The sequence below is a fragment of the Halichoerus grypus genome, chromosome 2, assembly GCF_964656455.1.
Source record: "Halichoerus grypus chromosome 2, mHalGry1.hap1.1, whole genome shotgun sequence".
NCBI lineage: Eukaryota > Metazoa > Chordata > Mammalia > Carnivora > Phocidae > Halichoerus > Halichoerus grypus.
In genome coordinates this window covers 206,087,725-206,110,846 of record NC_135713.1, presented here as the reverse complement: position 1 = coordinate 206,110,846, position 23,122 = coordinate 206,087,725, and the positions used below count along the sequence as shown (strand labels likewise).

Here is a 23,122-nt window from a genome sequence, read left to right as displayed (position 1 = left end):
AGGCCACCGCCACCACACACCGCTTCTAATCAGGTCATTGGTGCCCGGCCCTTAGATGTGGAGGAACAGCCTTGTTTACCAGACATGTAAAGAAAACCCTCAACATTAAACAGGAGAACAAACAAGTGGAAGAAAAGATGTTTGAGGAAACAGATCATAGCAGAACATTTTAAAAGCCACATACTTAAGAGTCTTCGATGTGATATTAATGAAGCAAGAATAGGATGCTATCCAAAAGGAATATTCAGAGATTAAGAGTGAGTTTGTGCAAATTAAAAACAGCTGAAAGACAACAGTACAAAGACTAGAAGAGGAAGGACAGAGCTGTCCCAGTGCCGGTGTCCGTGACAGCGTCCCACACCGGGCGGCGTCTGCAGCGCGTGTTTCTCCCGGTGCCAGGCGGGGAGTCTGAGCTGGGCCTGCATCGGCGCTTCTTGCTCAGAGCTCCCTCTGAGCCCGAGGAGGGCCGTCATCCTGCTCTCGAGGTATGAGGAGAGTCAGCTGGCCCTCTGGCCTCTTCCCGCACGGCCACCAATCCCACGTGTGCGGGCTCCTCCCTCATGACCTGATCGCCTCCCATAGGCCTCACCTCCGAATGCCATCATGTTAGGGTTTCAGCACACAGATTTGGGGTAGACACAAACATTCAGTTCATTGCAAGAATACTTCCTAGAAGGTGGCTCCACAAGGAGATGAAAAGTAGGAGTAAAAAGATAAAAATTAAAAGATCCACAGTGGAGGTCCAGCGTCCAACAGAAACTCTAAAGAGTGAGAGCTGAGGAAGAGGGTAGGACACCAAAGATTATGAGACTTCAGACTTGGGGTCTGCCTAGGGGCTAGCACAGTGCATGCAAACGGACTCACACCTGGGCACCTTGTTACAAAACCGCACAGCGCCGAGGGCAAAGACCTGAGAGCTTTCTGAGCAGGGAAAACATCCCATAGAAAATTCTGGGAGTCAGAATGGCACAGTCACTAACAGCGTTATGGGGATGGAAGGCAGTGAGGGGTTGCCTTCACCGTCATGAGGAGGCGATGTTAACGTATCCAGCCAGAGTGCCAGTGGAGTGTGGGAGAACAGCGGTGTTTGTGGACAGACCAATCCCTCTGTGTCCTTTCTGTGGTAGCAAAAGGAGAAGGAACCCAGGAAAGAAATATGGACTCAGAGACACGGGGCCGGCATTTGGAAGCGGCGGAGGGGATTGCCGGGGTGCTGATGTGGAAGTAGCAAGGCCAGGCTGGGGCACGGGCGTGGAGATTTTTGGGCGGCCGTCCCAGAAGCCGGCTTGCTCCTGGGGACAGTTTCATACGTCGAGCTTGGCTTTCAGTCTGTAGAACTAAGCAAACAGAAACAAAAGAGGCACTTAGTGCCATTCTGTGGTAATTGTAATCCCAGCAGGTTGTATAGCTAAGCTGTGAGCAGTGTTTATGGAAGTAGTAAATACTGATTTAACCCAAAATTTCCGTGTAACCATACTGAGTGGCGTCAGTGTGTGTGGGGGGGCTAGGGGTCAAAGCTGAGTCTTCAGCTTGCACGGCAGGCAGTTTGATGTCCAGAATTGGAGACTGGGAAACAGAAGGTGTACGTGTGTTGTTCAGAGGCAGGGAGGTGATTAGCAGAACAGAGAGCTAACAGGGCTACCTACCTCTGTGGAGCAGGATGTGACAGTGGGGGGGATGCCGTTGGGCAGGAAACTGTGGGTTTCTGTTTTAAGCCATAGGTCCTGTGTGTTTTTTATGTGATGTGTGCATGTTATTTTGGTTAAAGAAGAAAAACCAGGCATGAGGGTAAGAGAAAAACCTGGAGGGGCAGCAGGGTCACATTAGGGAGGGTCTTGAAAGTGTGACAAGGGGCTGAGACTTTGAGGCAGCTGTTGGGGCCATTGCAGACGCAAGGAGTGACTCCTGGCAGCTTGTGGTTTGGTGTGGTGCCGCTCCCACCTCTGCCCTTCTCCGTCCTGCTGTGCTGGAGGCTGCCCTGGGCGGACTGCGTCTGCAGGCTACCTTGCCCTCTGGCCCCCGCTGGATTTGTCCAGGGGCTTGGAGGGTCAGAGGAGAAAGAGGTCAGGGTGTTTTCTCCCTGGCAGGTAGCTGAGGGTTAGCCGAGCCCTGTCCCCAGGCCTGTCAGACTCTTCTGCAGCCAGTCCCCTCCTCCTGCATACCTAGCATTGGTAGGGAGCTCCTTGCTAACCTGGGGGAGCTTCGCCACTGCTTGAGAGTGTCCCCAGACTCCTCCCTGACATTTGTAGACAGACTCTCAGTTAACTCTCCAGGCTCCCACTTTGAGTGTACTCTGTCTCCTTGGGATTATGACTGATGATGTAGGCATCATACTGAGAAAAAAAGACTTGCCCCGGAATGTTACATGAATACTCACGTACGTTTTCGCCTAGCGTCATTTGTAACCATTACATGTTTGCACGTTCTTACCTGTCACCAGAGAAGATGAGGCTGCGGTAAAGGATTAAGGCTATTTAAGGTATTTTATTAATTGAAAATATAAAATGTCTTGAGTCAAAATACCTGCAGTCCAAGTGCCCTTATGTGTGATTTTAATACGAGTAGCTCTAAAGTGTTGTCTTTCACTTTGTTGGTTTAATGCTGATCCTGGGGCCTGGGCCAGTTCCTCTGCCTCCATCTCATCACTCCGATGGCTCTGAGGCCTGGGTGACTGTCCTACTTTTGTAGTATGCCGTTGTTCTTCCAGGGGCTTCACAGTGTCCTTTGAACTCGGGCACAGCTTCCATTGAAGGAGCTGGGTTGCCATCCTACGCACTCTCTTTGGGATTGGTGCCACAGCTGTGCCTGCTGAGAGGGTGGTGATTTGTTTCCGTTTGCCCAGGAAGGCCCGGTTTATGCCTGTTGGCTGATGTGATGATAAGTAGGACCCACTTGCCATCTGAGAAATGTCCAAGATCTGGATGATAAGTTATGAAGTCACTTTTCTTAGGAGTGAGTCAGACATGTAATTTGGTGCTTTAGTAGTTAAACTTCTATTTTAAGGAACTGGAGACATGGCTCTTCATTCACTACTTCCTTTTTTAACAGTGTGACTTGTTGCACTCGCTTTGGCAGAGCGATGACCACACAGAAGGCGGCGTGGCGCGGCGCCCCGCCCGCCGTGCCCCCAGCAGCTCTCAGAGCTGGGACAGGCACCTGGCCGAGGGGGGCCTGCTATCCCCACACAGGGATGAGGGATACTGGGTGAGCCGTTTAGAATCCCTCTTTTGGGACGTGAACTGGGCAGCATGGCAGGGAGTGCGGCGGTGCGGAGTGGGGCCGGGCGGGCTGAGAGTCTCGAGGTCCAGAGCTGCAGAGCAGGATGGGTGGGGAGGCTGAGGCGTGCCCTGTGCCGGCGGGTGGGAGGGGGGGTGGGGTGGGGACCCTGTTGGCGGCCTGCCACCTGGAGGATGGCATCTGCATTCTTTTTTTTTTTTTTTTTTAGATTATTTATTTATTTATTTGACAGAGAGAGACACAGCGAGAGAGGGAACACAAGTAGGGGGAGTGGGAGAGGGAGAAGCAGGCTCCCCGCTGAGCAGGGAGCCCGATGTGGGGCTCGATCCCAGGACACCAGGATCACGACCCGAGCCGAAGGCAGATGCTTAACGACTGAGCCACCCAGGCGCCCTGCATCTGCATTCTTCTACTTGCCCAGGGCAGAGGGCTCGGGCCGTCCTTGACTTCTTTCACACCCGCGTGGAATCCATCGGCAAGTCCTTGGCTCTGCCTTAGAAGTAAATAGAACAGGAATCGGATCACTTTCTGTGTAAGCCGCCATCATCTCTCGCCCGGAAGATGGTGGCACCCTCCCAGCTTCTGGCCTTGCTGCCCTGCAGTCTGTTCTTAGCCAGCAGCTGGAGTCAGGTCCTTCACTTTGTTCCAACCCCTGGTGGTGGCTCCCATCTCAGCCATGGTGGAGACCAGTCCTTAAAATAGCCAACAAGGCCCTCAACAGCCCCTCCCTGACCCTCCCCAGCCCCCGGCCTTGCCTTCCCCTCCGGCTGCCCTTGGCTCTGCCCCAGCTGCCCCGGCCAGGAGCAGCCAGCCAGCCCTGACCACGTGCCCCGTCCCAACCCCACGGAGCATCTCTCTTCCAACATACATGTATTTTGCTCCTCTCTGCCCTGTTCTCCCCAGCTCCCAGTAGAGTGTAAGCGTCCTGAGGGCGGGTGCTGTGGTCCTCTGGTGCACCTCCGGTCCCCTGCACTCCGTGGGGTGCCCAACACTGTGTGCTCGGTGAATGCTGAGAGAAGCCAGTGGAGGAAGAGATTACAGACCTGCTTTAACACACAGAAACCTCCATAAGGCAAAGATACCACACCTGCCGATAAAAACAAGTGACAGGTTGTGAGAAAAGGTTGCAACATTTAATACAAAGAATTCGTAATCTACAAACCAATAAGGAAAGATAACCAATAGAAAAATGGGTAAAGGATATGAATAAGCAGTTCATAAAAGAGGAAATACCACAAACTCTTGAAAAAATCATCCACACCACCAGTCATCAGGTCAGTGTAGACTATAACCACTGAGAAGCCATTTTTCGCTGCTCAGACTCGCAGAAATGAAGTTGGTCCTGTCAGGGAGGTGGCAGACCTGGGCAGTGTCCGTGCCCAGTGGCCAGGCGGGCCTGCCTTTGGGCATCTGTTCCAGAGAGGCGCTCTACTGCTCGACAGAGAGTACGTGGAAAGTAGAAGGGACCTGACCTCTTAAAAGCTGGGATTGGCATCAGAGACTGGCCCTGGCACCAGGCCCAGGCCTCCTGCACACCCGCTGTGGGAGGGGCCCTTACAACCAGGATCGGTGGGGGAGGGGGAAGGGGGTCCAGTGGGGGAGCCAGCCAGAGCATGGGCCATGCAGCCAGACTCCTTGGTTCAACAGGTTTCGGACTTCGGGTGAGCCGTGTGACACCTCTGGGCCTCAGTGTCCCCTTCCACGAATCAGGGCTGAAGAGAACCCCTCACAGGGGGCTCTCGGGATTAGGTGAGTCAGCCATGGGCACAAAGTGAGCACCCAGGAAATGTGCCCTACAGCGGTGATGCCCTAGGCACGCATGGTTTTGTCACTTGTAAGGAGAAGTGACTGAGGCGGGGACCCTGTAGTCCCTCCCATGAACACATGGAGGCTGTAGCTCTGAGAACGTTTGCTCAGGGGATGATCCAAGACGTGCCAGAGTGTGTGCACATGGGTGTTGAGATTGGCAGGAGAACTTGAAACCACGTAAAAGTCTTACGGTAGGGGATTGGTTAAATAGTCTATATCATGGGTAATAAAAAATGTGGTAAGTCTCCCATTTACAGTCATGGAAAAATGTCATAAGTGAAGAATGGCAGGTTATAAAACAGCGTGTAAAATATCCAATTTTTGTTTCTCTATGTATTTCTATATACTTAATTTCTTGAGATAATATAAATACATCTTGAGAGAGATAAGTATGTCTATTACATATTATGTAACATGATTATTATATAATCACATATAAGACACATGAGGTATATTGAGATATAAGGTTTATTTGTAAATGTGTGTGTCCACAGAGAGAGTGAGGCGGAGCCAGAATGAGAGTATAATACTACATAGGACAAATATCTGGAAGAATATAAATAATATATACCAAAATTTCGTCAGTGGTTATCCCTACGTGATGGGATTAAGGCTTTTTCCCTCATTACTTGTTAATCTGGTTTCAACAACAAACATGTATCGTGAATATAGTAAGAGTATGCGGAAACAAACAGTTTGGTACGACACAGTAGAAAATAGAATGGAGATAAAATTGAACTTATATTGGAAATGTTGCCCTTGGCTTTTATTCCCCCCCTCTAAAATCTGCCTTCTCCTTTTTGCCTGTGACCTCATAGCATACCATAATGATTGCGATCTCTTAGTCATTCTCTTCGGAAATGTGCTGTCACCTTGTTGTGAGCGCGGGGACTTTACGTGGTTCTGTTCTAAGGAGGTGCTCGCACAGTGAGGAGAGAAACGGCACCTAGCTCTGTCCGTTGCTCTGTCGAATCTGAGGAAAGAGCGTGGATGCTGCCAGCAGAGTCCGCCGACTCGAGCCCAAGATGCTTCCAGGGAGGAGGCGGTTAACTGCTCCTTGGGCTTGACTTCAGGAACTGGGTGGTGGCTGTGACGCCTCTGCCGCTGGAGGCTCATTGGCTCCGGAGTTCAGGAAGGAGCGCTGAGCTGTCCTGGTGGCAGATGACGGCCCACAGGTAGTCCCGGCCCCACCCGCCCCCCGCCCCCGCCCAGGGACACTTTGTCCAGTGCTCCTTTGAAGAACAACATCCAGCAACCTCCAGGGTCCTGCTGTGACGGGAAAGATGGTCCTTACAACCGCCGCGGAGGACGGTGAGTCCCTGTCCCCCCGCCTGGGCGCCCGGAGTGGGGGTTGCGGCTCTTGATCGCTATGTGACCTCCTGTGATGACAGTTTTACTGCCTGTCGGGAAGGAGCAGCCGCCCAGACTCGGGCTCTTCCTCAGTGTTTTCAGGAGGATGACTGGAGAGTGCGCCAGGGGCTCGGGAGCTGAGGTTTGCGTGTGCCTGTGTGTAACTCAGTGTGTTTTTAAACCACAGAAGTGCCCCCCTCCCCGCCCCCCGGCCCCCGGCCCCCGGCCCCAGCCTCAGCTTTTCAGTAGAGATCACCGTGGGTGCCTCTCCGCAGAGCCCGAGTCTACGGGGATAGCGCGAGTGTTTCCTGGCTTGGAGTCCAGCCCGCCCGGAGCTCTGCGGCCGCACGCACCCAGACCGAGCGTGACAGTGAAAAGTGCAGGCGTCCCAGAGCCCAGGCTGACAGCACCGCTGGGCGCCCGTCTTTATGAAGTCACGTGAATCGGAGGGAGTGTGCAGGGTTCATCCGACCTTCCTCTTTCGGTGTCGGTAAAGACTGGGGGGGCCCTGTGGTGTCTGTAAACTTCCTTCATCCTTTCCACACCCACATGGCAGACAGCTCTGAGGGCAGGGATGACAAACTGGGGGGCTTATAAATCCCTAAGGACCCTGCAGAAGAACTGTGGCAGCCCCTTGGGTCAGGGCTTCCAGACCCTCGGAAGTCACAGGAGTTTTGCGCGTGCACGTGTGTCTGTTTTGCGATGCCCGCACTAGATGGCAATGTTTTGATGCCATAAGACAGAACAGCCAATGTATACTGCTTTGTAGTTAGTAACGAATGACATGAGTAAGTTTGAAATAAATATTACACAATATCTCAAGGTAGATTTGGGGAAAGTTATAACAAGTTTTGGGGAGCCGTTTTATGCTTTCCTTATCGGGTTCACCATAAAATACATGTTCAAGTTTCACCTCTAAGTGTGGCTTATCCTGGACCATATCCATGGGGTGACTTGGAAGGCTGTAGCACGTGTGAAAGACTTGGGGAGAGAGGGGCACAGATAATAATACTTGTGCACTGGAGAGGGGGCAGTGAAGAGAGGCGGTTCTGCGTTAGCACTGAACCGCCCACACGGGAGGTGCTGTATCTGCCCCGTGAGGCCACAGTAGGCAAGGCCTCTTGTGGGAAAGGGGATACTTTTGAGAGAGGAAGAGGACGCTTTACTGATGATTCAGGACAGTAGGTGTGAGCCTGGCCTGGGCAGACTGTGACTGCTGGTCACCGTGCCGCGCATTCCGCCTTGCGTGCTGCTGGTCTTTCCCGGGGATCCTGGCCTCAGACCCACCGGGAGGCCCCACAGAAGAGTCACTTGAGAGGCTGACTCGGGGTCCTGTGTCCCCGGCCTCCAGCTGTCCTGGAGGCCCTGCCATCCAACATGCACCGTTCACTGGCTGCGACGAGAGTGGGGCGCCATTTTGGGGCTGGGGACTTAGAGCTCAGAGACAGGATTCCTGGGCAGCTTTGCTTGGAATGAGTCACCTTCAGGAACTGCCGGCCGCTCTCATTTCCCTCACCCCTCCCAGGAGCGCTTTGTCCTGGCATCTGTTTGGGACTCGGGAGGCCAGCGTTGTTGCCCTTTTAACTGCCGTGAAAACAGGTCCCGTAGGGATCACGACGAGATGCAGAAATGGCACTCGGGCAGGCGTAAAAGTCAAGGGAGCAAATGGACTTGGCTCTGGCAGGTCCCCAAGATCCCAGGGCGGAGAGGTGAGCGTCAGCTTTACATTCCTCACAGAGCCGCTCTTCCTAGGTCCGTAGGACCTGAAGAGCACACCTAGGAAAGAGTAAGTGGGGGTTTTGAAAATGTCTCTAAAGAAGTGAGATATTTTCCTGCTGCACTAATCTGATTTCTTCAATGCTTAGTCCCCCTTTTTTCACCCTTGAGCCTTTCCTTTGGGCTGGAACCCAAGCTCCCTGGAGGGTGGAACAAGAGGCCCTCGCAGGCTGATGCTGGGCTCTCTTCCGGTGCCGGCCCAGTCCTGACGTGTCCTGGGCCCTGGCCCCAGGTGTGCTCCCTGTCCCCAGGCACCCACCCGCTTCTCGGCCTCCTTGCCTTGCTTGGTATGTGTGTCCACAATGGTCTGTGCCTCTCCATTTGGAGAATCCATGTGTCCTTCCGAGTCCTGGCTCAGAGGCTTGACCTATCTGAGCCCCCTTGGTGTCCCCGGGCGTCCTCCGAGTCCCGTGTGTGCATGGCCCCAGTGGCCGCAGGTCCTGTAGCCCCAGGCCCGTGCGCCTCCCCCTCTGGCCTTGGTGTTCTGTGCAGGACAGGGGCTGGACCTATTTAAATCTGAGCTCCGAGCACAGTCCTCAGTAAATGGTGAGCTGAAGTGAATTTGATTATTCCAGTAAGAGAAAATAAAGAGCTGAGGACTCAGCCAGTGAGTTTGAATTGGGCTCTGTCTGTTAGTAGAGTGTTGTCTACTCAGTAAGTCCTACCTCGTCTATAAAACTGGAGGTACAGTGCCTTGTTCATTGTCAGGAGATATGCAAAGTTTATAGCTGGACTTTGTTGTTGAGTCCAAATTAAAACGGAAACAAAAAAGAAACATTTTAAGCTGTGAGATTCTATGTGAGTGTAAAATCCTATTATTTATTTATTATTATTATTATTTTTAAAGATTGTATTTATTTATTTGACAGAGAGAAAGACAGTGAGAGAGGGAACACAAGCAGGGGGAGTGGGAGAGGGAGAAGCAGGCTTCCCACAGAGCAGGGAGCCCGATGCGGGGCTCGATCCCAGGACCCTGGGACCATGACCTGAGCCGAAGGCAGACGCTTAACGACTGAGCCACCCAGGCGCCCCAAAATCCTATTATTTATAGGAAGATGTGTGGGATAGAATTAAGTAGAGTGCCTCTCCACCAGGATACCGTATTCTCAGGTGACCACTAAAATACTACCCCTGCCGTTGACTTACCGCCTGACCCCATCCTCGTAGCGCATTCCCGTGATTGTACCAGCCTTGCGTTGGACAGACCGCTTAGCGGGAGGCGCGCAGGAAGGGGGAAGGCTAAAGTGCCATAACTAGAAATTAATATTCCCACAGATAGTTCTCGCTCCCTTCCTTGTGGGTTGAGTTTGTATTTTGCAGCGTCAGAATGGTTGCATCTTCATCTTGAAGCGGGAGCGCTTCCCCGCAGACCTGCCGCACCATCTGCTGTGACAGGTGTTGAAGGGGACTCGCTCTGGTCTGAATTTCATCGGCCCTCCTGTGAGCACGCCAGACACGAACGCTCACCGTGTCGTTGTAAGGGGATCAGAACTGCCCTTTCCTTTCTTTACCGAGGCGAGCAGAAACGCGGCTTGGGTTCTGCTCCTCTGAGAAGGCGGACCCGTACTGCTGCCTGAGCCTTTCCGCAGCCTCCGAGTCCCCCGAGTACGAAAGCACAGGCCCCGAGTCCAGCAGACGGTGGGCGTGTGACAGAGGCAGCAGGTGGGCTAGGCTCAGGGGCCAGCACTGGCAGGAAGAAAAGGCGGGTCCTGGGGGTCTCGGCAGGCCCAGCGCTGGGCCTTAAGGGCCCTCATCAGCGTACAGAGCGGTCAGTGGAGGCGAGGACATTCCAGGTGTTGTCAGCAGCCTTCTCTGTGGTTCTGGAAGGTTCACTGAAGTATGTGGTGGGGGCTGTGGGACCTGCATGCAGTTTGCTTCTGGTTGAAGAACGGAGGGCTAGACCTTCAGGTTCTCACTTTTCCCTCGCTGCAGAGGCAGTGTGACAAGATTCGCATCGTTCTCCCCTCTGCTCCTCTACTGCTTGTCGTCCACTTGGCTGAGATTTCCTTGTCAGCCGCGCTGGCGCCCCTGGTTGCCCTCCGAGGAGCTGCAGCTGGGGCGGTCCCCGAACACAGTGTGGTCTCGCACTCGGACAGCCTCAGCAGTGACCGGGTCTAGCCCAGTCAGCTCTGCCACCATGCGATGTCACCGCGGCTCCCGGAGGGATGTCAGACCCAGCCGGGAGCTCACGTTCAAGAGCACTGCTGGGGCATGGCGGTGTCGTGACCCCCCGCGTGCGTCTCCCGAGGGTGTGCCGTGCCTGGCCCCGGGGTGCGGGTGACACGCCGGGGGGAGCGGAGACAGGCGGGTCAGCTCTGCTGGGGCTCACCACTCACCCCAGTACGCCCCCCCTTCCTTAAGAAAAGAACCTCTTCCTTACTGCACAGCGCAGTCACGAAAGCTCAGCTTCTGACTCGAGAAGGAGCCGGTAAATTTCTTTTCCTAGTCAGTGGCTTTTCTGCATCTCTTCTTTCTGGTGTCTGAAGTCTCTTTTCTTTTTGTATTTTCTGTTAAGAGTTCAGGACACCGACGCATAGACTTCAGATGGAGTCCCACGTATGAGACCGCGACAGAACGGCGTAGTACAGCGGGCGCTAAGAAGGCATTCGAGCAGAATTCAAGTGTGCTTTTTCCACAAAAGAAATATTTAGGCATCAATCTTAGCAAATATTTGGGGGTAAATGACTGGTGGCATGTCCGTATTTTCTATGAATAGAAACGTCAGCATAAAACGGTGCCTTAGGGGCCCCTGGGTGGCTCAGTCGTTAAGTGTCTGCCTTGGGCCCAGGTCATGATGTTGGGGTCCTGGGATCGAGCCCCGCATCTCGTCAGGCTGTTTGCTCAGCGGGGAGCCTGCTTTTCCCTCTCCCTGCCGCTCCTCCCCCTGCTCGTGCTCTCTTTCTCATTCTGACAAATAAATAAAACCTTAAAAACAAACAAACAAACAAAAAAGCGTCGCCTTAGTTGTGGATCCTGATATTCAGAGAGGTAGACCATGCGGCGTCCGCACCCCTCGTCTCTGAGGAGGGTCTGCGCCCAGCCTTAGGTATGTCCCTCCCAGAGTCGGTGTGTGCGCGCACCTGCTGTTCTGTGGTTGCCTGTCGCACTGAGTATGTCTTAGAGAATTTTCTAGACAATCACTCACAGATCAGCTCCCTCTTTCTCGTGACCACATAGTGTTTAAGTAGTTTTTAACTTTTGCAATTTCCGGAGGATGTCGGTTGGGTCAGTTCTTAAATGGAAGTGCTGAATGGAAAGGTACATGGCTTTTGAGCTTTGGTGTGGCAGAAAGGTGGTGCCAGGTTACATGCCCCTGGCCGCCCATGTGCCCCCACGCCCTTGTCAGGGTCCCCCGTGTCATCAGACATTTAATTTCTGCCCAACTGTTGGAGAGCAGTATGGTCTTCATGTTCTAATTGGCACATTTTAAATTTTTTGTTTTTAGAGAGTTCAAACATCTTTCCATGTTTGGCCATGTGTGTTTTTCTCTCGTATCTGCTTTTGTGTCCTTTGCCAGTGGTGCTGGTCTTTGTCTTACTGGGCTTCACGCTGCTCTCCCTGTGAATTGAGGAAGCTAACCCTTGGCACATGCTTTGCATATTTGCTGTCCTGGCTGTTTACCTTGAGTCGGCCGGGCTTCATTTTCTACTCATAAGCTTTTCATTTTAATGCAGGAAACACACTCTCCAAGACCATGACCATAGTCATCGTGCTTTATTCTAGAATTTTGATCGTTTTTTTTTTTTTAAAGATTTTATTTATTTATTTGAGAGACAGGGACAGAGAGATAGAGATAACAGAGTACATAAGCGGGGAGAAGCAGAGGGAGAAGCAGACTCCCCGCTGAGCAGGGAGCCCAATGTGGGGCTCCATCCCAGGACCCTGGGATCATGACCTGAGCCGAAGGCAGACCCTTAACTGACTGAGCCACCCAGGAGCCCCTAGAATTTTGATGGTTTCTTTCTCTACATTGAAATCTGTGATTCACCTAGAATTTGTGTTGATATAAATAAGGTAGGCATTTAGCTTAGTCTTCCCCCAAGTGGCTTGCTGGCTTATTGCCCCGCCACCATGGGCTGAAAATCCCACTTTTCTTTATATTTGTGTGTCTTTTTTTCCTGAGACCGTGTGACCTGAAGCGCCGCTAGGTGGGTCAGCATCTTTCGAGCGTCCCTCATGCTGTCTCCTGTCACCGAGCCTCGCGCATCAGTCTCCAGGAGTGACTCCCTCACATCAGCTTTTTTCTCCTTCATACTTTTCTGTACTATCCATATATAAACTTTTTCATAAGAACTTTATTATTACTTCATTTGTATCATTTCTGTAAAAATCTTGTTGGTGATGTAAGTATTTTTAGGACCTGTGACGTACACACTGAGGGGAGACCTCTCCTGCTGGGGTCTTCCCCCCTCTGCTCAGGTCTCCCTTTGTTTTCCTGGTGACTCTGTCCTGCCCGTGTGAGAGGCTGGCAGGGCTCATGCTGGCTCTGGGGGTTTGGGGGTAGAAGGGAATTTGTCCAGAGAAACCAATCACAACATACCCTCCAGGATAACAGCCAAGAGGTGAGGATCTGTTTGTATTGGAGGAAGGCCACCAGAGACCTTCCTGGTGTCAGGAATTCACAGCCAAACCCACCACTCCCTTATGGATCACATTGCCTCCCGAGCTCATTTTGGAGAGGGAGAAGTGCCACCCGGAGTCTTGAAAGGCAGAGAACGTGGCACTGAGCTTTGTCCACCCCCTGCTGCCGCCTCATTGCTGTCCTCCCTGCAGCCCTGCTCCCCGCTCGGCCGTGCCCTCTGCAAGGGCAGGAGGTGGAGGACCCCGAGAGCAGCCTCTCTGAACAGAACACGTACAGCCCTGGGCCTGCGCTGGCACTGGGAGGGTGCCCCCGTCCCCGCGGCTGGGCCCTCTGTGCCTGCCCCAGCTTCGCCCTGCCCGTGAGTGGCCGCCACGACCGGCCGGGATGCAGAAGGTGGGCGCCCAGGCTGGTGCCTCCAGGCCCTCTTCAGCTCCTCTCAGACTGCAGAAAACCTTCTCTGGACCCTGGGCAGCTCCGGTAAGGGTCAGTGTCTGGTTCTGGGAGCCAGGTTTTTCTACTTTGGGGTTAGAGGCGAAACTACTGCTCTCTCAAGAGATCTCCAGGCCCTTCTCCATGGGAACAGATGTCAGTCTTTGCCTCTTGCAAGAAGTATTTATGCTTCTAGCTTTTACTAAAGAAAAATTAAGCACGTTTAAGTGTCAGGAATAGAGTACAACTGTTAGAGGTCTGTGCCCCAGTTGCCAATGTGACAAGAAGGGCAGATTGAGAACCAGGCTCTCTGCCCGTTGTGGGTGCTGGCGCGTGGGGCCTTTGCCCAGGTCCGCTGGGGCTGGCAGGGCCTCATGCCGAGGATTAGCACGCTTGCGCCCTTGATGAATTCAAAGATCTGAATTTATCTCCACCTCAGAAGTTACGGATCAAATAGAGGAAGTGCTGCAGATCCCCCTGCACGCTTGGTGGAGGGTCCCCGGGGCTGGCTCCGTGTGCCCGAGGCCTCACGGGAGGGAGCAGGGCAGGACGTGAGCTCTGTGCAGGGGCGCTGTCACGCCAGCATGCTGGTTGGAGCTGGGAGCCACTGGGAGGGGCAGAATCCAGAGGTCTTCGTGTGAGAGTCAGAGGACACAGTGTGGCTCCAGCTTCTCCCCACCTTTCCAGAGTGTTCTCCCCCTTCCCCCGTGCGACTGTCACTCTCCCCAGCCTGGAGTGCCCTCTCCTTGCTGGCTCCAGCCTCGGCTCCTGTGCGGAGCCCTCTGGTACGTGGCCAGCGCCCGATGCCAGTGTCCTCTCATGGACCTGCCTGGTGCTTTTTCCTTCGAAGGGAATAGTAACAGGTAAGCTCTCTGGAGTGCCTCGTGTATGGGTGGTACACCTTTTTTTTTTTTTTTTAAGATTGTTGAATTTACAAGAGTCTGAGAAAACCATTTTTAAAAACTTTTATTCTCTCTCTTGGTGGATTTCCTGACATGACTGCTAGCCTGCAAACGGTCTTTGTGTTTGATCACCGTGATTTCACGAGCTTGATTATGGGGCTATTTATTTTAGCATCTGTCTTCTTTATACACGAGGAGGGCCACAGTGCAGACTTCCTGCTGGTAGCTTTTTCCTCTCACTTCTTGTCTGCTCACGTCTTGGGTCGTATTGTCTGTGCTGAGAATTGACTCTTGTGGGCTTTGCTCCCAGCCGCCTGCGGCCCGGATTCAAGCTGAACCTTTGCCCCGGTTCCCACACTGAGGTAGAGCCCAGCTGTAGATCCTCCGATCGCTGAGGAGTTGCGGGTGTGGCCCCATGAGGCTCAGTGAGCCTGGTGCATTCTGACCGAGTCTTGCACAGGCGGTGAGAGGTCAGCAGTCACCTGCTGGGATCTGTTCAGCCCTGCTGTGCATTTGTGTAAAACCCGGTAACGTTGCCTCAGAACAGCCCTGGTTATACACTTAGAGTAGGAGATATTGCGGGACAGGTGAGACCACTGGTAGGACAGCGCATGGCCAGATGGTAGACCGCACGAGCAGACACAGAGAGGCAGCGCGGATTGAGGTGTTTAGGTGATGGTCAGCTCGTGTAAGCTGGGAGGGGAGGCTGGCCACCGTGGCCCCGGAGTCTTCCTGTGAGCGGTGGCTCTTGAGGGCTGGTGAGGAGGAGCCCCTAAACACATGAAGGAAGTGAAGAGAGGCTGGGAGTGAGAACTCTGGTGGCGCCAGGGGGACCCTCCCCCCGGCGGGCGGGCGGGAGCGGGGTGGCTTACCAGACGGCGGGAGTGTGTCAGGTGGGGACTCGCAGTCTACCCCTCTGTTGAAAGCTGGTTTCCTTTTGCAGCCTAAAAAAGTTCATAAATAATTTTAAGGTTTACTTTCTCATGGACTTGGTATGATTCTTACAGATGAGAACTGCTCCTTTGACACAAAAATAAAATTGTTCACATTAGGGCTGTTTCTTCAAAGACGTAGGCTGGGCCACAGGGTTGGGATATTTGGGTCAGTGTGACAAGGAATCCCCAGGGCATGGGGCCCACGTTAGTGCAGCGAGGCGCCACCTCTTTCAGGGGCGCCACCTCTCAGCAGCTTCCTCGGGACTGAAGACTGGAAGTCAGGGGAGGGTGTGGGGATGTTTGTTTCCTCCTTTGTTGTTTATCTGGAGCAGTGGCAGTTTTGCCTTCCAGGGGACATTTGGCGGTGTCTGGAGACACTTTTGGTTGTCACATCTGGAGGTGAGGTGGTGGGGGCGCTCAGCTCAACGTCCTGCTTTGCCCAGGACGCCCCTGTGACAGAGAGTGACCCACCAGAAGGTCAGCCGTGCTGGGGTCAGAGAGCCCTGATCTGGTGTCATGGTTTCTCTTCTTTCTCCTCCGTGCCTGTTCGGCACTCGCTTTTAGAGCCTTATGTCTCCTCCCTTACTCGTCAGAGGCAGCCGCATGTTCCGATCTAACATGGAACCCACGTCCTGGGGTCTGGGGGGCCAAGTCTGTGTGTCTAATGGTGCCCTTGACTTGTCCCCCGGCCCTCTGAGCTGGGAGTCGCTGCTCTGGGGCTGCAGTGAGGTTTCTTGTCACCGGCCACCTTATGGTATTGTCCCGAGATCAGCCCGCCGAGCTCCTCCTAACCAGAACGTACTGGAATGTGATGTTGCCGCCTCCGGTGACCGAGTGGGAGGCCAGCCCTCTGCTAGAAAGGCCGGAGCACACCTGTGTGGAGACGTGGGGCCGCAGAGCACGGGGGCAGCCTGGTCAGCGTCACCGCCTGCTCCTGGGGTGCAGAGCAAGAGGAGGGGGTGGCCAAGTGCCCAGCGTGGTGGAACAGCCTCCCCCCGTGGGCCGGCCCCGGGGCTTATCCACTCAGTACTGAGAGGGCACCTAAAGGAAGGGTTACCACCCTCCCCGTACAGCCGCCATCCGCCGTCTGCTTCCAGGGGTGGAAAAAAGCAAGTGCAGTCTGCGAGCGCCGGTGCACCCCTCCCCCGGGAGGCCGCGTGGGGGGTAGTAGGAGGGGCCGGCTGTGATTGCATTCATGGAAATACGCCTGCGAGGAGCTGAGCTGAGCGGCACAGCCAAGTGTCAGCCAGGCGGCAGCTCCGCGGCCATCTCTGTCCCCGCCAGGCTCGGCGCCCTCTCCGCCCTCGGTTTCCACTTGGCTTGCGTTTCCTCGCTGCCTCCTCTGCCCTGGCTGTGCGGGCACACATGCTGTGCTTGCTCCGTCCCTCCGTCCACCTGGGGCAGCGGGGGCACCCGGGAGCCTGGGACGGTGTGGTCGCAGTGCCAGCCCACCATGGCCTCTGAAGCGGAGAGCTGCCAGCTTCCCAGGCTTTGACGGGGGCGCCGGGACGCTGGGGCTGCAGGAGAGGGGACTCGCCTTGGGTAAGAGGCCGGGTGGATGGCGCGTGGAGAGCATCCTGCAGAGTACGCGGACCCCGCTCTATTATGCTTTGCTGCCAGCCTGTCCCGCCGTGCGCGCCGCCGAGCGGGTGCGCGCAGCCGCTGGCTCTCTGCATGACTGCCTTGTGGTTTTGCGTTCTGCTCTCTCCTCCTAGGGTTTTTCCACTGGCTCCTTGGAGGTAGATGTTCAAATATGCAGTGTGGTTTCTTCTAGGCCTGAGGTTCAGGAACAAGCCGATCACCAATTTTGGTGGCCCTGCTTCAGTGAGGTGAGAAATAGGACAGCAGGAAGCAGAGAGACAGACTCAGGGCGATCCTCTCCCCTCTGGATGCACCCCGTGAGTTTCTGTTTGACTCTGAGTACTTTGGAACCATCCCTGGGTTTGGGTAGCCCTCCTTCCAGCAACACACCCAGAAAAGGAGTTGGAATTGCACATTTCATTTGATCCTAGGGGCCCATTCCCGTGATTAGACGGACCGAAAATGGTTTAGTGTGCCAAAAAATGAAGGGTTTTACGAAGAGCTGGCAAACAAATAGGTTTTAGGAACAGGTGAAGTGAGAGAGAACTGACTTATGTCCCCACCGAGCCCCTGTTCTGGACTGAAAGGGGTGTGGCCGCACAGCTGCGTGGCGGGAGGGTGACTGCAGCTGGGGCGGGGCTGGGGGGTCTGGAGTCCCTTCCCTCAGGAGAAAGGGGGGCAAGCACAGATGACTTGGTCTGTCTGGTGGGGTAGGGAATTCCCAGGCTTTCCCCGAGAGCTGAGCACTCTGCCTCCGTCTCAAGGAGGCCAGGCGAGAAAATGGTTCTCCCCTGTTGAGCTGCTTCCAGCTCTGCTTTCTGTTCCTGTGATCCTTTCAAAAACAGCTTGCAGACAGAGATTGGCAGTCTGAATGCCAGGAAGAATCCTGCTGCAAAACTCCAGCTGGATCAGATCTTACCAGTGCCAGGCTTTAGAAAAGGTGGAGAGGGTTTTTAAACGATTGTTTTCTAGTTTTTACCTTTAATTGAAAGCAGATGTTGATTTTGTTTTTCTAAACCAAACTTTTAGGATAGAGTATTATGACTTCGTTCCTTTTACTACCTTTAAATATGACCTCATTTCCCTTTGGTTGGCTGGTTACTGCTGGAGTTTTAGGATTTATTAGATAAAATATGTCATTTCCCTTCTGTGTGTAAGGTAAAATGATAGAATACCTTGTTTTTTCTAAAACAGTTTATGGGGCTGTTTGGGGGTTTTTTTTAATAAAGCTTTTATTTTTAAGTAATCTCTATACCCAGCGTAGGGCTCAAACTCACAATCCTGAGATCCCGAGTCGCGTGCCCCACCGAGTGAGCCGGCTGGGCATCTGTGGGGCGGTTTCACAGGTGTTCTCTCATTTGAGAAGGGCCGTGATGTTGACAGGCCCATTCCATTTGGGGCAGGGTGAGGTGGTAGTTGGCCCGAGACCCCAGAACTACCTAGGCGAGGAAAGCCCCCAGCAGGTGTCCCCCCCCTCCCGCCCCCAACCCCAGGTAGCTTCTCCTCTGGACTAAGGAGGCTGGAGCCATTCAGGCAGTGGTTAGATGAGCCGGCTCCAAGACTGAGGGGAGAACAGAGCTTTTCTTAAAGATGCAGAAAATGGTAATAAAATCATTAATGTACCTGTCCTTCCTCCTAAGTAGGAGACTGGGTGGCTTTTGTGTGGAAAGAATTTAAACTGGAAGAGTAAATTTTCGCATTGGCAGTTTGCTAGAAGGAGCCTCTGGCCTCTCTCTGTTGAATATCAGTTATGGGAGCCACATGCTAATTTCACTAGCATTTCACTCTTTCTGGTCCACAGTTTGTAAGCAAATTCCTTTACAATCTAGGCGGGGCGCCTGGGTGGCTCAGTCGGTTGAGCTTCTGACTCTTGGTTTCCGCTCGGGTTGTGGTCTCAGGGTCATGAGATCGAGCCCTGCACTCAGCTCAGAGTCTGGTTGAGACTGTCCCTCCCTCTGCCGCTCCTTCCACTCTCTCCCCACCTCTCTCTAAAAAAAAAATAAATAAATAAATAAATCTTTTAAAAAATAAAATCTCCTAGTTCAATCGAAAAAAATTGGTGGTGAGATACTTTATAAGTGTCAGGGGAGACGAGTACAGTAAGCAGAAATCAGGAAGTCAAGATACTGCTATTAACTTTTTGTAGATTTAGTTTATTTTTAGTTATGGTAAAGTACACACAAAATAAAATTTATCATTTTAAGCATACGGTTCAGTGGCATTGTGGATATTCAGTGTTGTGCAACCAGTCTTCAGAAGTTTCCATCTTGTAAAACAGAAACTCCGTCCCCAGTCAGCACCACCTCCCCAGCTCCCTGCCCCCAACCCCTGGCAGCCTCCATCCTACTCTGTGTCTCTGGATTTGGCTGCTCTGGGGACCTCACAGAAGTGGAATCCTACAGCATGTGGCCTTTTATGACTGGCTGATTTCACTGAGCATGCTGTCCTCAAGCTTCATCCGTGTTGCAGCAGGAGTCAGGCTTTCTTTCCTTCTCAAGGTGGAATAATACTGTATTCAGTTTTAGAAAGGATTACCATGGTTTTGACTTAGGAGGAAGGAAAAGTCATTGGTTTTCTAAAGTTGGCAGACTTTCTGTAAAGGTCTGACGTGATCACAGGCACTGTTGGTTATGGGCGCCACCAGGTTTCGGGCTTTGGTCCTATCTGTGTGCTCTTGGTTTCCCTCCCTTGCCCTCTGGTCATGCCGGCTGTCCTGAGGCCTGTCTCTGAATTTGAGGCTTTCATTGCAATTCCTTAGTCATTACAGCTGTTTGTTTTCCATATCCCATTGTTGCCCCTTACCTGAGAGATGCTGTGGATGTTGGTTGCGTTCTTATCCCGCAGGTATACCAACGTCAGCTTGGAATGGAGAGTTTTGTGGAAGTTTGCTAAATGTTGGTCTCCAACACCTGAGTTCTTTCTAGTCTCTTGAATCTTTCACATTGTAAGTCACTGGGATTTCCTGGGAGACCAGATGACTCACCCCCATAGGGTGGGGCAGCATGAGGCATCTAACTGGTAGGATCTGCACAAGTACGAGGTTGGTAAATGCAGGCCCTTTGACCTTTAAGTCTCTGGACTTCACCCCCATGAACAGTTTCCCAGATTTGCACTCTTGAGCCCGAAAGCTGTTTGTAAATAGCTGTGTTCTCTCTAGAGCTGGTAGCAGTTTCTAGAGAGGGTATAAGAAAGCATGGTACTTTACTTTGCCACTGCTGCTCCTGTTTTAGCTGGGGCTTACAGTTAGGTGTCTGAGGCTGTGTGTTTTCAGTTTCATAAAACATACACGTCTGTAGAGGGTTTGGACTTGCTTATTCAAGGGGGTACCTCTGGTACCCGTGCTCCGGAGAGCTGGGAGAGTGTCTGGACACTGATGCCCTCCCTGGCCCGGGTGGGAACTTGGACTAGGGTGTTCTCTCCTGTTTACCTTCTCCAGGTGTGGGGGAAAGGAAGGACCTTTCTAGATTCTTGGCCTCACTTCTTAAAACATTTCCCTGCTGTGCTGGTTTAAATTTGGACCCCTCTTATCCACTCAAAGGCAGGGGCTATATATAAGAAGGGCGACGGTTGATGATTATGGTTGGAAAAACAAGGCAAGTGGTGTGTTTTAGAGCTAGGCAGAGGGACCTGGTATTGCTGGATGACCTCTGAGAGTGGTGTCTCGGTCCTAAAGCACATCTTTAACATTCCCGGGGATGTAGGACTGAGTGGTCCATTTTGGCAGGCGGCTGCCTGTGTTCCTGCTGAGCAGAAACTGCTCTCAGAAGAACTGCTTTTTCGATTGAACTTCATGGCGGATCGCTGGGCACCTGCTCCTGGCTGCTGAGTGGGGGGGGAGCGGCCGAAGGGGGAGCAGCTGAGCGGAGCGCGATTGCCGCCATGTGCTTGTTTATGGGAGCTGTCCCTTTAAGACAGTCCTCCTTTGTATGTGCTGGATGGAGCACATTTCAGCTCTGGGCTTCTGCCGACTGGTAAAATCTGCAGAGCAACATTTAAATAAAGAAATAAATGGAAGCTTCCCTTGTGTGGCTTTTCTATTCACAGCTGAGCACAATGGTCCCTTGTCCGCACTCTAATCCCCCCCCCTTGAACTGGAACCCCTGCAAGGGACTGGGGAGGGACTGGACTGGCCCCCTTGCTGGAAGGGGGACACCTTATAAATTAACCTTTGCAGGAGAGAATTCCCGAGGCCTCTAGACCCCCAGGCGCTCTGCTCCCCATCTTTTGTGCTTGGGCTGCTGCCTCCCTGGTTGCCATTCTTTTCGGGAGAAGGGGGCCTAGGCGGCTTCCTGGCACAGAAGCGTGGCTGCAGCGCGTGGCAGCCGGGGGAGGGGGGAGTTGTTTGTTTCTCTGCCATCTGGCCCATCAGCCGAGCTTCTCCAGTTTAACCCTCATGGCTTCGAGCGAAAGCCACGGCACTAGTACGTGCCCTTCCTGGGGCCCAGGCTGCTTTCCAGGCACGCGGGGAGTGGGGGGTGCGCGCAGCTGTGCCTCCCTTCCTGCCCCGGCCGCGGCCTGCCCGATCCTGGGATCCTGGGGGTCGCTCACCCCTCTCCCTCTCCAGCCACGGTTTTGATTCTTTCTGCTGTTAAGTGAAGCATTTTCTCCATGGCATTTACTTTCCTCCTGGGCAGTGCGAGTGAGGGCTTGAAGTGATGAGGTGACCTTACCTCCATGAGTTTAAGCGCGGGAGGTATGTGTGTTAGGGTGCTGGATTTTTCCTGGTCTCAGGGAAGAACTCTAGAAAGATGAGATGGAAACCTGCCCGTCTTTAAAAGAAGTTCTCAGATGGTTTGCTGAACCCTAAGGCAAGCAGCGCCCTGATTTAAGGTGGCTAAGGGTGGAATGCAGCGGGGGTTTAGAGATGCTGTGGTTAATGTCAGGAGACTGCATCGAAGCCTTTGTGAATACACGTCTTGTTTATTCTCACTGCAAATTAGCCAGCCGCTGCCCCCTTCTGACCACCAGGACGTAGAAGGCCTGTCTTTTCTAGGAACCACAGATGAACATTTTTATTTTTCATTTTAGAAGTGCAGTACTACTGGCACGTGGATGGCTCAGGGCCTGATCCTGGCGTCCTGGGCTCCCTGCTTCTCCCTCTCCCTCTGCCCGGCCCCACCTCAGGCTCTCTTGTGCGCACTCTCTGTCTTTCAAATAAATAAATAAAATCTTTTTTAAAAATGCAGTAGTACCTACGTGTATTTTTTTTAAAGCAAGTATTCAAAGGACCCATCTCTCTATTCCCAGACCCATTCCCCAGAAGCAACCGCTAGTAATTAACTTTTTCTGGCTTTTATCTTCTGGTAGATGCTGCCAAGTGCATATTAACATTCTCATCCCACTGATGATTTTATCAAGTTGGAGATGGTCTCTTGACCTCTTCCACGTCACGTCATTCTCCTCTTCACACTCTCGCTGTCCATTTTTGATGGTTTATCAGTTTTTTGTTCCTTTGTTTTCACTTTCGGAACTTCCATACACATATTTACAACTTCGTTTTCTTGTTCGTTGATCTTTTACCTCTGTCCCTGCTTTTGTAAGCAGGTGCCGTGGGGACACCCCCCACCCCCCGCCTTTCTGTTTGCTCCCTGGCTCTGGCCTTCACCATCGGTAAGGCGTGATTGAGAGTAGCCTTCATGCTGCGTCTGCAGGTTGACTCTAGAAGTTGACAAGCATGCGCAGCACCCACAGGATGTCCTTGCTGCTCAGCCTGGAGCTCTCTCGGGAGCCGTTCCCAGCACTGACCAGTGCACTCTGCTCTCTCGCCTCCCCCGAACGCTGCCGGCTGTGGCTGGCTCATGATGCCCTTCAGTTGTTGCTCTGTTTGCAGTGATCCTCTTTACTCTGTCGAGAGAAGGCCCCAGGGTGCCTCCGCATATTATAAATACTTCCCCGTTGTCTTCCCATTCCTTCTCTGGGATGAGCTGCTTGCGGGCGGCCGGGCGGCTTCCTGTCCACGCGCAAGAGCGTGTGTGCTCTCCTCCGGCTCCCGAGGCTGCTCCTTCCCCGTCCTTGTGCGCGCATCTTCCTGCTCCTGAACGAGCTAAACTTTGAGTCCTCCCGTGCCTGCAGTGATTCTGTTTTGTCCTCCACAGTGACTGCGAATTAATTCTAGGGTCGAAGTCATTTTTATTTAGACCCTCGAAAGCCCCTCCTCTGTCTCCCAGTCCACTGTTACACCGCCGCCTCCTTTCTCTTCCTGCTCATGGAGGCTTTAGGATCATCTTGAATCCTCCAACTTCTGAGTTTTTACGATGGCTGTTTTCCTGAGTGAGTCCATTTCTGCTTCTGTCTTCAGGCCTTTTTTGCTCTTTATTCTGCAGGTGCCCCACCTTTATCTTTTAACCCCTTTTTGATAGGGGGAGGCTGAGGGACAAAAATAGGCTTAATTTCCAGGAGTGTATTGTTTAACTGTCCCTTTTCCAGAGTGTTCTGTTCTTTCGAAGTTTTCTTTTGTTCTGCTCCAGGGTGGGTTTTCTGTTCCCTGCCTTGCTGGTTCTCATCTGGCCTGTAGGTTCTGC

The 23,122-nt window shown here is 52.9% G+C and overlaps 1 protein-coding gene and 1 long non-coding RNA gene across 7 annotated transcripts in view; one reads left to right on the top strand and one right to left on the bottom strand.

Annotated features, from left to right (window-relative positions):
• The window catches only part of CYTH1 (cytohesin 1), a 77,966-nt gene that overhangs the window by 31,379 nt on the left and 23,465 nt on the right, over positions 1-23,122 (top strand). For 2 of the 5 annotated variants that reach the window (XM_036069593.2, XM_036069592.2), the window contains exon 1: positions 6,228-6,357. The exons of 1 other annotated variant lie outside the window; for it this stretch is intronic. In XM_036069593.2, the coding sequence (XP_035925486.1) occupies positions 6,330-6,357 (28 nt within the window). In that variant the 5' untranslated portion in view covers positions 6,228-6,329. Of the gene's footprint in view, positions 1-6,227; positions 6,358-6,863; positions 6,887-16,275; positions 16,563-23,122 lie in introns of those variants that run through there. 2 more of the 5 variants (XM_078066203.1, XM_036069597.2) reach the window with 2 other exon arrangements.
• Positions 3,215-6,102, bottom strand: LOC118521206 (uncharacterized). 2 transcript variants are annotated; one of them, XR_004910040.2, is made up of 3 exons: positions 5,870-6,102; positions 4,106-4,324; positions 3,215-3,730 (listed from the first exon to the last, which is right to left on the bottom strand). It is a non-coding gene; the product is annotated as an uncharacterized LOC118521206 (long non-coding RNA). The 2 variants fall into 2 exon arrangements; XR_013445262.1 differs by having other exon boundaries at positions 4,106-4,280.